The sequence below is a fragment of the Triticum aestivum genome, chromosome 4A, assembly GCF_018294505.1.
Source record: "Triticum aestivum cultivar Chinese Spring chromosome 4A, IWGSC CS RefSeq v2.1, whole genome shotgun sequence".
Lineage (NCBI taxonomy): Eukaryota > Viridiplantae > Streptophyta > Magnoliopsida > Poales > Poaceae > Triticum > Triticum aestivum.
In genome coordinates this window covers 187,295,959-187,308,999 of record NC_057803.1, presented here as the reverse complement: position 1 = coordinate 187,308,999, position 13,041 = coordinate 187,295,959, and the positions used below count along the sequence as shown (strand labels likewise).

Below are 13,041 nucleotides of genomic sequence, written 5' to 3'. Positions count from 1 at the left end.
AACTTTGTGCTAACTTTAGTGTAAAATTATACTAATGTTAATACACTTATTTTTGGAAGGAGTGAGTATTTATATATCTTCGAAATTCTTTGTCCAAGGGCGTAGGGTGGTAGGGTCGTATAAATCCCCGTCTGGGACGCACTTGCGTCAGAAGCGATTCCTTGATCCCTGGAAAAAAAGGAGGAAAAAAAGAAGAAGCGATTCCTTGATACAACTAGGCCAAAGCTGCGTGTGTAACCCTAAGGCTGGTTACAATGGGGAGGAACTTAGGAGTAACATCACACACTCCAATACAACTTTGCTTATGTGCCACATATTTAATGAAGAGAGAGGTGCTTGTGGTAACTAGCTAAGTTACCGGAACATCACACACTCCAAGAAACAATGAGTCTATAACCTAATAAATACATCTTTGCATGACACTACATAGATGTTTCTACCCACTATGGAGGTAGTAACATAGTCTAGGGAAGTGTGTAAGTTACTAGCTTATGTTCTTGCCCATTGTGACCAGCCTAAATAAACAAGACCAAGATATAAACGAAGGAAACAGGGGAGAAGGCCCGCGCTGCTACTGCCCGCCGCACACCTATCTCCCACCACCTCCCCCCCTCCTTCGTATCTACAAGGCGGCGGCGGACGGCCGAGATGGCGGCGGCGGTGTCGCGCGACGACGAGCTGGTGGTCAAGTCCCCCAGCGACAACCGTTCCTACCGCCTCCTCCGCCTCGCCAATGGCCTCTGCGCCCTCCTCATCCACGACCCCGAGATCTACGCCGACGGCGGCCCTGCCCCCAAGCCAAACGAAGACGTGGACATGGACGACGGGGACGACGAGGAAGATGGTGACGAGGACGACGACGAAGATGACGAAGAGTATAGCGACGAGGAGGGGGAGGATGACGACGACGAAGAAGGCGAGGAGGACGAGGATGGGAGCGAGCCCAAGAGGAAGAAGGACAAGGGCAGCTCCGAGCCGGTCATTAAGAAGGTACCGACGAGTTTTGCCCTCAGAGACCTGCACTTGTTCTATTCAATCTAATTTGGCTAGTACATTGGATCACTCTCCTCTGTGGTGGCCGTGATGCTGCTATTATGAACGTTAGCTGGATCTAGCATAATTTAGTGGCATTGACAACGATCAGACACGTGGATCATAACCGATGGAATGTAAATTGAACTGTTGAAAATAATTCGTGTGTCGAAGTGGTTAGAACCAATTGCTAGCTTGACGGACAGGATTGCAAATCTGGAAGGTGCATTTTGATAGCCGCGAGTATTGCTGCCTGTTGCAAGTTTGATGTTTGGTTTTGCTTTTTCTTACATGACACATCGAAATTTCAGGCTGCTGCTGCAGTGTGTGTTGGAATGGGCAGTTTTGCGGACCCTCCAAAGGCACAGGGTTTGGCTCATTTTCTAGGTATGCAATCATTGTCATCTTCGTTTTACCTATCTTGTATTATGGCTGATCATATGCATCAGTTAAAAGCTTAAAACTACTAAGCCTTCTGTTCGAAGCTATCCAAAAGTTGGAGGGAACTAGTCTGATGATATGTACGCTCTAGCTTATAGTAATATCAGAGTGTGCTGAATTTCTGCAGAGCACATGCTTTTTATGGGGAGCTCTGTTTTTCCTGATGAAAACGAGGTTTGTACAATGTCTATGCTTTTACGCCCCTTCTTCTGTTCTGTGAGTCAACCCTGAGATTACCCGTGTCTGAAAGTTATATGTGTTTTTATTGTCCTTTCCCCTTATTTCAATTACCATCACATGCTCTGCTTGGATCAATGTTGTTTCGGTAGAAAAATATTGAAGCATTTTGGCAGTGCACAGCATATAGTGGTTATATACATGATGATACTCTGCTATGTTTGTCAAAACCTGACCTATGTGGTTACTAGACTAAGAGCATCTCCAACAGCAGACTAAAAATGTTGCTACGAAATCCAGTTTTTGAGGAGAGAGAAGATTTAGGTAGCCAATTTTTTTTTCTGCTTTTACATCCGACCTGAAAACTGGATACCTAAATTTTAAGCTTCTAATTCGAATAATATTAAACTCATGTCAAATAGCAAATAAAACACAAACAGTACTTAATTATTATATGGTTCATCAATCCACAATCCAAAACTCAACACAATTTCCAAAAGAAACAAACAAAAATACCTTGGGGGGATTCCGTCGAACACTTAAGGGGCACCGAGCTTGATTTCGGCTGGTGGAGCTTGCCTGGTCCGAGAAGGTCGCTGGATGGCTAGCAAAGGCACCTGGAGGGACCCAGGGGCGGAGGGGAGCCGGGACTGCGGCCCACTCTGGCAGCGCCGAGCTGCCCGAGCACCTAGAGCTCGGCACAAAGCCGCGGCTCAACGGTGGTCGCGGGGTCTCGTGCGCGTTGCATGGCTGCTAATTGACCTTGGCGGGTAGCGGGGGACGGCCGGAGTCGACACAAAATACACCTTATAAACAGAAACGACGGTGTGACATACTAATGAACCATAAGAATAAAATATAAACTTGCCTTGTGTTAGGGCTCAGACGAAAACCTGAAACATCTTTGTTTATAAGTGCCAATATAGTACTTGATCCTGCACACCATAGGGCTATAGTGGGCTGCTACATCGCAGCTAGCCGAAATGTAGCAGCCCTTTGTCCACTATGACAGTTCTAATGCTGGTCTGCTTGCACAGTACCCATGCTACAATGATTTACATAGTCCTTGAGCTTTTATATTCCTTTGACCTTAATTTTGTAGATTTGGTGAATGCTTTTATTGCAATTTGATAAATATTCTTATGTAGTATGACAGTTACCTGTCCAAACATGGTGGTTCATCCAATGCTTTTACTGAAACTGAGTACACATGCTATCATTTTGAGGTCAATCGTGAGTATCTTAAGGGAGCCTTAGACAGGTAGTTAGCTATTCTTCATTTTATCATTCTTAATCTGTAACATAAATGTTGAGTTCAGGTTTATACTAATACATGGTTTTGATTCCATGCTTAGATTTTCTCAGTTCTTTGTATCACCTCTTGTTAAGGCTGAAGCTATGGACCGCGAGATATTAGCAGTAGACTCAGGTATGTGTTTTTCCTTTCTGTCTAACCAGTAACCACTGCTAGTTATTGTTTCACTGTCTAAATTATGCATAACTTTGTTGCTTCAACTATTATCTTATGTTAGAGTTCAATCAAGTTCTGCAAAGCGATAGCTGCCGCCTTTACCAACTGCAGTCCCATACTTGCTCTCAAGGGCACCCATTGAATAGATTTACCTGGGGTATGCTTATCATTTGGTTATTTTAATGTCATGATATCCATTGAATTATACTGGGGCTGAACTTTTGAGATTATCTGTAGGAAACAAGAAAAGCTTGTCGAATGCAATGGGCAGTGGAATCAATCTAAGGGAAGAGATTTTGCAAATGTACATGAGTAACTATCATGGAGGGATGATGAAGCTAGTTATAATTGGGGGAGGTGGGGCTGGTTACCTATTTTAATTGTATGTTCACTAAATAAATGAATTCATGCTCTTCTTTTGCTATTAATTATCTGTATGTTTCATTTGTTTCAGAACCCCTTGACACTCTAGAAGCCTGGACCATAGAGCTATTCAGTGAAGTTAAAGCTGGTCCTCTGTTAGAAATAAGTCCAAAGTCTGATATGCCTTTCTGGAAATCTGGTAAACTTTATAAGCTAGAGGCTGTCAGAGATGTTCACAGTCTTTTCCTGTCATGGACACTTCCTTGCCTGCACAAGGAATACATGAAGAAACCAGAAGATTACTTGGCACATCTCCTTGGTCATGGTAAATAACTCCCGCGTACCTATAGCTGTAACCTTTTGCTGTTCCGTTCAGGTGCTGTACCTTTAATCAATGGTTGAATACTAAGCATGCTGTTGATTCACCCTTCAAATATTTTTTTCATCACGTTTTCTTCTTTCAAGGGGTTTCAGGCTGTTTAATGGTAGCCCTTCTTCCCTGTAGGTTCAAATCCTGACAACAAATTCACATTTATTTAATATGATTGTATCAGTTAGATTACCTGATTGAATATACATTCTTATGCATTGTCCCCTTGTGGGCTGTGCTGTTTATGCCCTCACCTGAAGCGATTTGCTGAAATGTCCATTCTTCACTCAGGGTTATCTTATTTTGTGTTAACCTCTGGTAACTTATGTACTCTTTGCAGAACAGCATCTTTACAGAACTTTTTGCATAATAAAGACAATTTATTTTTGAATAGATTCTAATGCTGGTTGCTATCTTTGTTTAATGTTAATTTGGAGCATGCAGAAGTTTCATCTCATGTAATCACGCCCTGCCATTTAGCATCTGACCATTTTGTTTCTATTTTCAGAGGGCAAGGGAAGCTTGCTATATTTTTTGAAAGCTAAAGGTTGGGCTAGCACATTGAGTGCTGGCGTTGGCACTGGAGGAACACAACGATCCTCATATGCCTATATCTTTGAGATGTCTATCCGCCTTTCTGATTCTGGACTTAAAAATGTATGCAGGTTCATACGATGCTTGCCTTTCTTGTTTTATCTGAGTATTTTTGTTAGTTGAAACTCCTTTTCTCCTCGCATCGAAGTATTTTATTCTTTACATCATTTTTGCGGAACTGTTGTAGTTAACAACTACCAGCAAATGCCTTCTGCTAAGGAACATGTGATTGATTGTAGTTGGCATCATTTTCTTCCATGAAGTTGGCTGCCAAACATTGTTGAGACTAATATTCATCAGAAAATTTATAAGTAGCGGCAATTCATCCAATCTTTTGATAATTCTTGCATTCACATGTCTCTTACTATTTTACTTCCTAGGGAAGCACAATGATACATTTTCTGACATGGAATGCTTTTGCAGCTCTTCGAGGTCATTACAGCTGTGTACCAATATATAAATTTACTTAAGCAGTCTGAGCCGCAAGAATGGATATTTAAGGAACTTCAGGACATTGGGTACATGGAATTCAGATTTGCAGAAGAGCAACCCCCAGATGATTATGTAGTAGATCTTGCAGGTCATCACCTTTTCCATCTTGTTTCGCTTAATTTGTTTATGATGGATGCAGGGCTTACTTAAATTCTACTTTGCAGAAAATATGCTATTTTATTCTGAAAAACACATAATTTCTGGAGAATATATTTATGAGGGATGGGAACCAGAGTTAGTCAAGCATGTTCTGAGCTTCTTTCATCCAGACAACATGAGAGTTGACATACTGAGCAGATCATTTGATAAACAGTCCCAAGGTAAGCAGTCCGTCTTGCCAGTCTTTTGGGGGGGCTGGTTAATGCACAATGCTCCTATGCCAGGCTCGTGAACACTAGACTTGTGCTACATGATGCGAGTTGTTTGAAGTTTCAAGTCAACACTGTTATTTCAACATTTGATGCTCGTTTGTTGAATCATGACTCGATATTGCTAACAATTGTACTAGTAAAATGAGATGCCTCATCTTGTGATCATCATCATTATTTTTTCTCCTTAATGTAGTGTATAAAACACGGGAATCCTTTTTTTTCATAATGGTATGATATGTAGAAATAATAATAATAATAACAATAATAATAATAGTAATAATAATAATACTAGTATTATTATTATTATTATTATTATTTCATGCTTTGGCCTAGCCATACAATTTCCATAGATGAAACTCATTCTGTTTGTGGAATTATATGAAGTAACAGCTTGTTGGCTTTGGAGGGCTTAATTTGACATATTGTTTACCCCACATGCTGTGGAGAGTTGGAATTCTAACTATGAGACAGGGACCAAGTCACAGTTTGTTCAACTGCATAACATGCCCGATTGTTTCATGATTTTGCATTTCTAATGCAGTCTGTTTCCTGCAGCCATTAGATGTGAACCATGGTTTGGTTCACAGTACATTGAAGAGGATATTCCGCCATCTTTGATTGAAAGCTGGAGAAATCCTGTGGAGATAGATGGTAATTTTCATTTACCTCGGAAGAATGAATACATCCCAGGGGACTTCAGTCTGCGGAATGCTAGCATTCCTAAATCCTCAAACGATGATAATCCTCGATGTATTGTGGATGAACCATTCATAAAGCTCTGGCACAAGATGGATATTACATTTAATGTTCCTCGTGCCAATGCATACTTTTTGATTTCTGTCAAGGATGGCTGTAGCAGCCTCAGAAACTCTGTTCTGACAGATCTGTTTGCAAACCTTCTTAAAGATGAGCTAAATGAGGTCCTCTATCAGGTGGGTATTATTGAATTTGTTTCAACGTCTGTTTTATGAGCTTACCGTAGTTTTTTATTTATTTTCATGGTGCTGCTACTATTTGTCATTATTGAACTTAATCAAGAGTGGCTGAGATTTACATCTAATACAGGGCCTGACCATCAGTTAGATACCTGACTTTTGCAGCAGATCCAAATTTTGTTATTGATGCAAAAACTCGAGCGTAGGAATCATCTGTTGACTACTAAAAATTATTTATGCATTTTATTTCACGATGTTCCTTGTTTTACTCACTAAGGCCTAGATGCTGTAAATAATGATACAACCCAGCCACCTACTGTCCAATGTTTCGGTTTGCTGTCTTGCTTTTCTGATCAGATATCAGAACTCTCGTCCATGTTCCCCTCTTTTTAGTATTTGCAATATTATTAATTTTGAAATCACAGTATCTACAATCTTGTCGACTATTGTTAAATTACCTATCTGAGCTATTTCTTGCAACTGGTTTATAAACCTCCCAGGCTTATGTGGCTAAACTCGAGACATCATTATCTGTCGTTGGTAGCAACCTTGAGCTAAAGCTTTATGGTTACAATGACAAGCTGGCCATCCTGCTGTCCCACATCTTGGCTGCTTCTCAGTCCTTTTCTCCAAAGATGGATAGGTTTGAGGTAATGTATCTTTATGCTGAACACATGATTGATTATTTTGAAATATAAGTGTGACAACGTGAAAGAATATTTCTTATGTTTGCGTGGATTTTAAATTTTGTGCTGAACACATGATAGTTTATTTCGAAATATAAGTGTGACAACGTGAAAGAATATTTCTTATGTTTGCGTGGATTTTAAATTTCGTGCTGAACACATGATAGATTATTTCGAAATATAAGTGTGACAACGTGAAAGAATATTTCTTACGTTTGCATGGATTTAAATTTTGTGTTCTGTACCTTTTCCTTTAACATCCACCACAAAAATGGCTAACTCAATGACGATTTTTCTTGTAATTATTGATACAATCAGATTATTTCGAAATATGTGTGACAACGTGAACACATGATAGATTATTTCGAGATATAAGTGTGACAACGTGAACACATGATAGATTATTTCGAAATATAAGTGTGACAACGTGAAAGAATATTTCTTATGTTTGTGTGGATTTTAAATTTTGTGTTCTGTACCTTTTCCTTTAACGTCCACCACAAAAATGGATAACTTAAGTGACCTTTCTTGTAATAATTGTTGATATAATCAGATTAGGCAAACAATGCATTCCTTTGATCCTACTGTATTTTTTCTGTCTTATTAATTGACATAGTTACCCTCCAGTGAGAGAAGCGCATGAATTGACTGCAGCCTAACCAGCTATTTGACTGGCTTATACAGTTTCTTGCGGTATTCACCTCGCTAGTTGTTAACATATGGAGAACGTAGTTCAAGAAAACACATAACCATCCATAAACTTCTGCACCTTAGTATTTATATATATATATATATATATATATATATATATTGTTTTATTGTGCACTCATTAGGTCATCAAGGAGGACTTGGAAAGAGCTTACAGAAACACGAATATGAAACCTATGAGCCATTCCACCTACTTGAGGCTACAGTTCTTACGTCAAATATTCTGGGACGTCAATGAAAAATTGAAAGTTCTTGCGACGTTAACCTTTTCAGATCTGGCAGCATTTGTTCCAGAGCTCCTTTCTCAGGTAAGGGTAACAAATGCTCTTTGTTTCTCCAGTATTTCTGGTGCTGCCTGTTCTTACATGTGTCAAATGATATCAAAAGACGAAAGATGCTTTGCTGAAAGTATGGTTCTGATAAGGAAATGTTTGGTTTTTTTTTTTGTATCATGTATACATTTGCTAGACTTTAGAAACCATTTCCTATTTGGACACATGCAGTTACACATCGAGGGCCTATGTCATGGTAACCTGTCAGGAGAGGAAGCGATAAATATATCAAAAATATTCAAGAACACTTTGTCAGGCCAGACACTGTCAGTGGAGGCAAGACACGGTGAAAGAGTTCTTTGCATTCCTCATGGTGCAAATTTTATTAGAAGTGTACGTGTGAAGAATGATCTTGAAGAGAATTCTGTGGTTGAGGTGGGCTATGTTCCAGTTCCCTGTTTTATTAGATGCTGTTTGAATTATAACTGGTCTTGAAGAGAATTTTATTAGAAGTTTACTGAAGCATAACACTTTTGCATGTTTCTTTAGATGCTGTTTAAATTATTAATTATATGTTGAATCACATCCAGGTCCTGAACATTTTCACTGTGATAGTATCATGTATGTCGAATAGCCTACTATGTGAAATGCAACCACTTTGAATGCATAGGCATCCGACCTAACCTCAAGAAACATGCGCAAGTGTACCTCGAGGCTGCTCTTCTATTTTAATTTTAATTTGTCAATTTAGGTTAATCAGGCAACCTTCTGATATACCACTTCTTGTCAGGTTTATTTTCCAGTTGAGCAAGACATTGGAAAGGAGTCAACAAGGCTCAGAGCTATTACAGATCTTTTCAGCAATATCATTGAAGAACCTTGCTTTGATCAGCTGAGGTATAATTTATTTTCTTGTTTTCTAGACAAAGTGTGAGTGCCAAGTAGTGTAGTCCAATCGATAATACAGCACTCACAGTATTTGTTCAAGCTCATCTCACACACAAACCAATGAGGCACCCAGTATTAGAAATACTACTTACAGTGGGCCATGCATACTCCTATCCCTATTAAATGACATACTACTGCAACCACTAATTTTTCTTTTACAGTACTAAAGTACAAGTAGAAAGTGGAAATATTGCAATTAGAGCACTTGTGATGTCCTCAATGAGAATTGTTGTGAAAAGACACTTTCCAAAATAAGTGTGCACTTGTGATGTCCTCAATGAGAATTGTTGTGAAAAGACACTTTCCTAAATAAGTGCACATATTTCAAAGTGGTTGGAGTATTATGGATTTATTTTCAAAATAAGTTCTATACACAATGTTTTTTCTTTTTGCAAGGTTGGTCAGAACCAAAATAGTTTTGCCGGAGATCACCTTTTTTTTCGGGAGGGAGTATACTTTTGTTACTATTTGTATTCTGCAACAACCTTGCTAATTGATTTTCTTGGCATTCCAATGATAGAACGAAGGAGCAGCTTGGCTATACTGTGGACTCCAGTCCAAGGATGACTTACCGCCTGCTGGCGTATTGTTTTCGAGTTATGTCCTCCAAGTATAGCCCTGTTTACCTGCAAAGCAGGATTGATAACTTTATTGATGGTCTGTCTGCTTTGCTGGTATGCTACTCTCCTACACATTTCTGTGTTAGCCCTTCATTTTATTAGACTATCTTATAGTCACCTGACCTGACAGAAAATATATGTTAATCAACATATTTATCTAAGTACTAAGGGCCTGTTTGGTTGGAAGCTAACTTTTCCATACTTTGCCACACATTTTTTTCTAAAATTGCCTAACTTCGGCATGTCTAAGAGAATCTTGCCACACTTTTTGAGTGTATTATGACATATGGGGCTTATTTGTCACAAAAAGGAATCTCGCCTAAGGTGTGGCTAAAACCAAACACTTATATAACTCGGTTAAACTCACTTAACTTGAGGTGTGGCAACGTGTTGCTAGGAACCAAACAGCCCCTAAGATGTTGGTGACATGCTTCGTGCATCAATTTTATTCTCGTAACAGCACAATGATGTTTATCTCTGACTGATGGAAATCCTGCACTCATGTTTTGATTAATCTTTGTTGACATTTACCTTTATTCTAAGCAAGAATGCCTAAACAAATTGCCTTTGAGATGTTTCTTCATGGTATATTTCAAAATGAACTTTGCTTGACTTATGCAGTCTTAACAAAGTATACTTTTTTGGTGCATTCCTTTCTTTTAATCATGTATATCCATGTCTTCACTGGAAAAGAATGTCTTACATAAATATTCATGTTCATATTTGAATATGAAATTCCCATATACTCCCTCTGTTCCTAAATATTTGTCTTTTTAGAGATTTCAAATGTACTACCACATATGGATGTACTCCCTCCGTCCGGAAATACTTGTCCTAGAAATGGATAAAATGGATGTATCTATAACTAAAATAAGTCTAGATACAACCATTTCTAGGACAAGTATTTTCGGACGGAGGGAGTATATAGACATATTTTAGAGTGTAGATTCACTCATTTTGCTCCGTATGTAGTCACTTGTTGAAATCTCTAGAAAGACAAATATTTAGGAACGGAGGGAGTACAACTTTTCTCAGTTATACTGATATTTTTATGCTGTTCATGCAATTGGAAAACACAAGATATCTCAAGCTTTTGGAATTCTATTCTATTTTTCATAGAGTTTCCTTGATCCCGTTGTAGTTGAAGTTGAATTCTCAAAACATCAAGCTGTTAGTGAAATATTGTTACCTGTCGCTATATTTCATACTGTGTTTTGTGGACAAACTTCGTTAATTTATGAAAACTGAAAAATCAATTAATTGTAATCTCACAATTACTTGCATTTGGTCAATACCTGTGTGCTTTGAAGGATGGGCTTGAGGAGGAGACTTTTGAGCATCACAAGAGTGGGCTAATAGCTCAAAAACTCGAGAAGGATCCTTCCCTTAGCTATCAAACTGGCGATTACTGGTCGCAGATTACCGACAAAAGGTATGACTTCTTTCCTGCTACATGTCTATGCATCATTTAGAACTTATGTGAAACAAATTAAGTATCTACCTAAGGCTGAATCATTTGAGGTCAGGACTATGGGTATTCATGGGTTGGGTCTGACCACTCAACCTACACAATTAAACCCATGCCACATATTTTCATGTGGTGTTGGTATGGTTATGTATAAACAGTGGAACCCTTCCTCTTCCTCTTTCCTTGCTACAATAGTATGTAGGGCGCTTTATCACGAGCACGTCCTCACCATTCTATGATGCAATGCATGATGTGGTATAAACCATTTTGCCATCGAACCCGTTTGTTTCCCTGAGCTGGTTTGAATTTCAGCCAAAAACCGTCCTAGGCAGCACAAAACATTCAAAACTGAAAATATACCGTTAGTGTTATGTGGACATACTGGACTTTTAACCGTTCATTCAGTTATGGGTACAAATTATCCAGGCCGTGTGCTTCATAACCTTGTCCAATGCCCAGGCCTGTTCACAGTGTAAGTGCTGACAACAAATTGCCATAAAGCTGCAGGCCAATAACTGGCCGGGAACTAGTTGGAAATGACCAGTTTTTTTTTTTTTTTTCATTTAGCTTGGTAACCAGTGTTTCTGCATGTTTCACTTTTGTAATACGAAGTAGTGCTTATAAAAGCAGCGATGTCTCATAATCTGCAGAATTTGTAACTTTGGTCACTTGGGCAAAAGAAACCCATGTGCAACCTGACAAATATTTTGAGCTGCATGTAGTTTCAAATAATATGTCATGGATCGCGTGAGTACTTCACTTCCGTTCTTTACTGATGGATTTGATTAATGCTTCATGTATCCTTTCATCCCTCACATATATAGTCTCATGTTGTGGAAAAATCCAATTATAGGTATATGTTTGATATGTCAAAACTGGAAGCTGAAGAGCTAAGGACAGTTGGGAAGGAGGACGTCATCAGTTGGTACAATACCTACATAAGATCATCTTCTCCAACACGTAGACGATTGGCAATACATGTGTATGGTTGCAACCCGGATATTGCTGAGGCTGCCACGCTGCAAGAGCAGTCATGGACTGCAATTGATGATGTTGAATCCTTGAAGGGTTCTTCCCAATTTTATCCTAGCCTCTGCTGAGGGAAGTGGATCATGTTCGTTTGGTACAATGCCTACATAGGATCATCTCCGAAGCTCAGATGGCTATGTATCATTTGTGTGGCTGCAGCTTTGTGCATCTCTTACCATAGTTGATACATAAAACAATCATCTACAGAAAATCATTTGTGTGGCTACCTCCACCAAGCTGCAAGAGCATCCCTGTACCATAGTTGATACATAAAACAATCATCTACAGAAAATCCACCACATTCATTAATTGGTCTGCAGCTTGTAAATTGATGAGCATCCATTCGGTATTAAAGGGTATTCTTCTGCTGGTAAGATTTAGTATAGTGTTTTATAGTGCAGCATGCACATCATTTTTGAACTAGTAAGTGCTCCTTTCTTCAACTTGTACCCAGAAAAATGTAATCTTCCGCCTATGTGGGCCCAGTTAATCAATATTGTGGATCTTTTTTTTTTACTTTATATTGTATGATTTGTCAAGATAGGTGGAATTGCTACTGAATTTCATTTTTCTTTATATAAGCTCAACAAGAGCTTACATTTGGGCTATCCTCCAATATTACCTTGTTTTTCAGCCAGTAACTAATGGTTTCTTTTCTTTCTCAAACATATGCAATGCTGACAATAAAAATACGAGCTCAGAATCTCAGTTTTCCATTCATGACCTAATGTGTTTTTCCTCTTGATGACACGTGTGCTGACAATCAAAACATGAGTTGAGCTCATCTATTGTGCCATGTATTTCATCCAGGTTTCCTTGGCTATACATACATGAGCGTTGCTTGCTGTCAAAAATAGAAATAAAAATGCATGAATGTTGTTCGAGGGCTGTCGGGCAATTTTCTCTCTTCATACTTAACATGTCAAGTTTGGCCTTGTGGCCCTGTAGGTCAAACATTGTACCTTACCCATGATGATTTGCTCTCTAGCCGTACCGGTCGGACGAGAAAACCATCGTACGCAGAGCAGTTTCGTTACCCATATGGCCATATCCCAAATCTAAAT

General features: G+C 39.0%; 1 protein-coding gene across 1 annotated transcript; it reads left to right on the top strand.

The window, feature by feature from the left end:
* Positions 1–526: 526 nt before the first annotated feature.
* Positions 527–12,493, top strand: LOC123085800 (nardilysin-like). The gene is made up of 19 exons (XM_044507510.1): positions 527–990; positions 1,344–1,419; positions 1,601–1,647; positions 2,799–2,911; positions 3,006–3,079; positions 3,183–3,278; positions 3,359–3,478; positions 3,576–3,809; positions 4,363–4,511; positions 4,872–5,028; positions 5,105–5,260; positions 5,867–6,243; positions 6,747–6,896; positions 7,766–7,948; positions 8,144–8,347; positions 8,703–8,809; positions 9,381–9,534; positions 10,791–10,912; positions 11,802–12,493. The coding sequence occupies exons 1-19, from the start codon at positions 649–651 to the stop codon at positions 12,046–12,048; spliced, it is 3,108 nt and encodes a 1,035-aa protein (XP_044363445.1). The 5' UTR covers positions 527–648; the 3' UTR covers positions 12,049–12,493.
* The last annotated feature ends 548 nt before the right edge of the window (positions 12,494–13,041 follow it).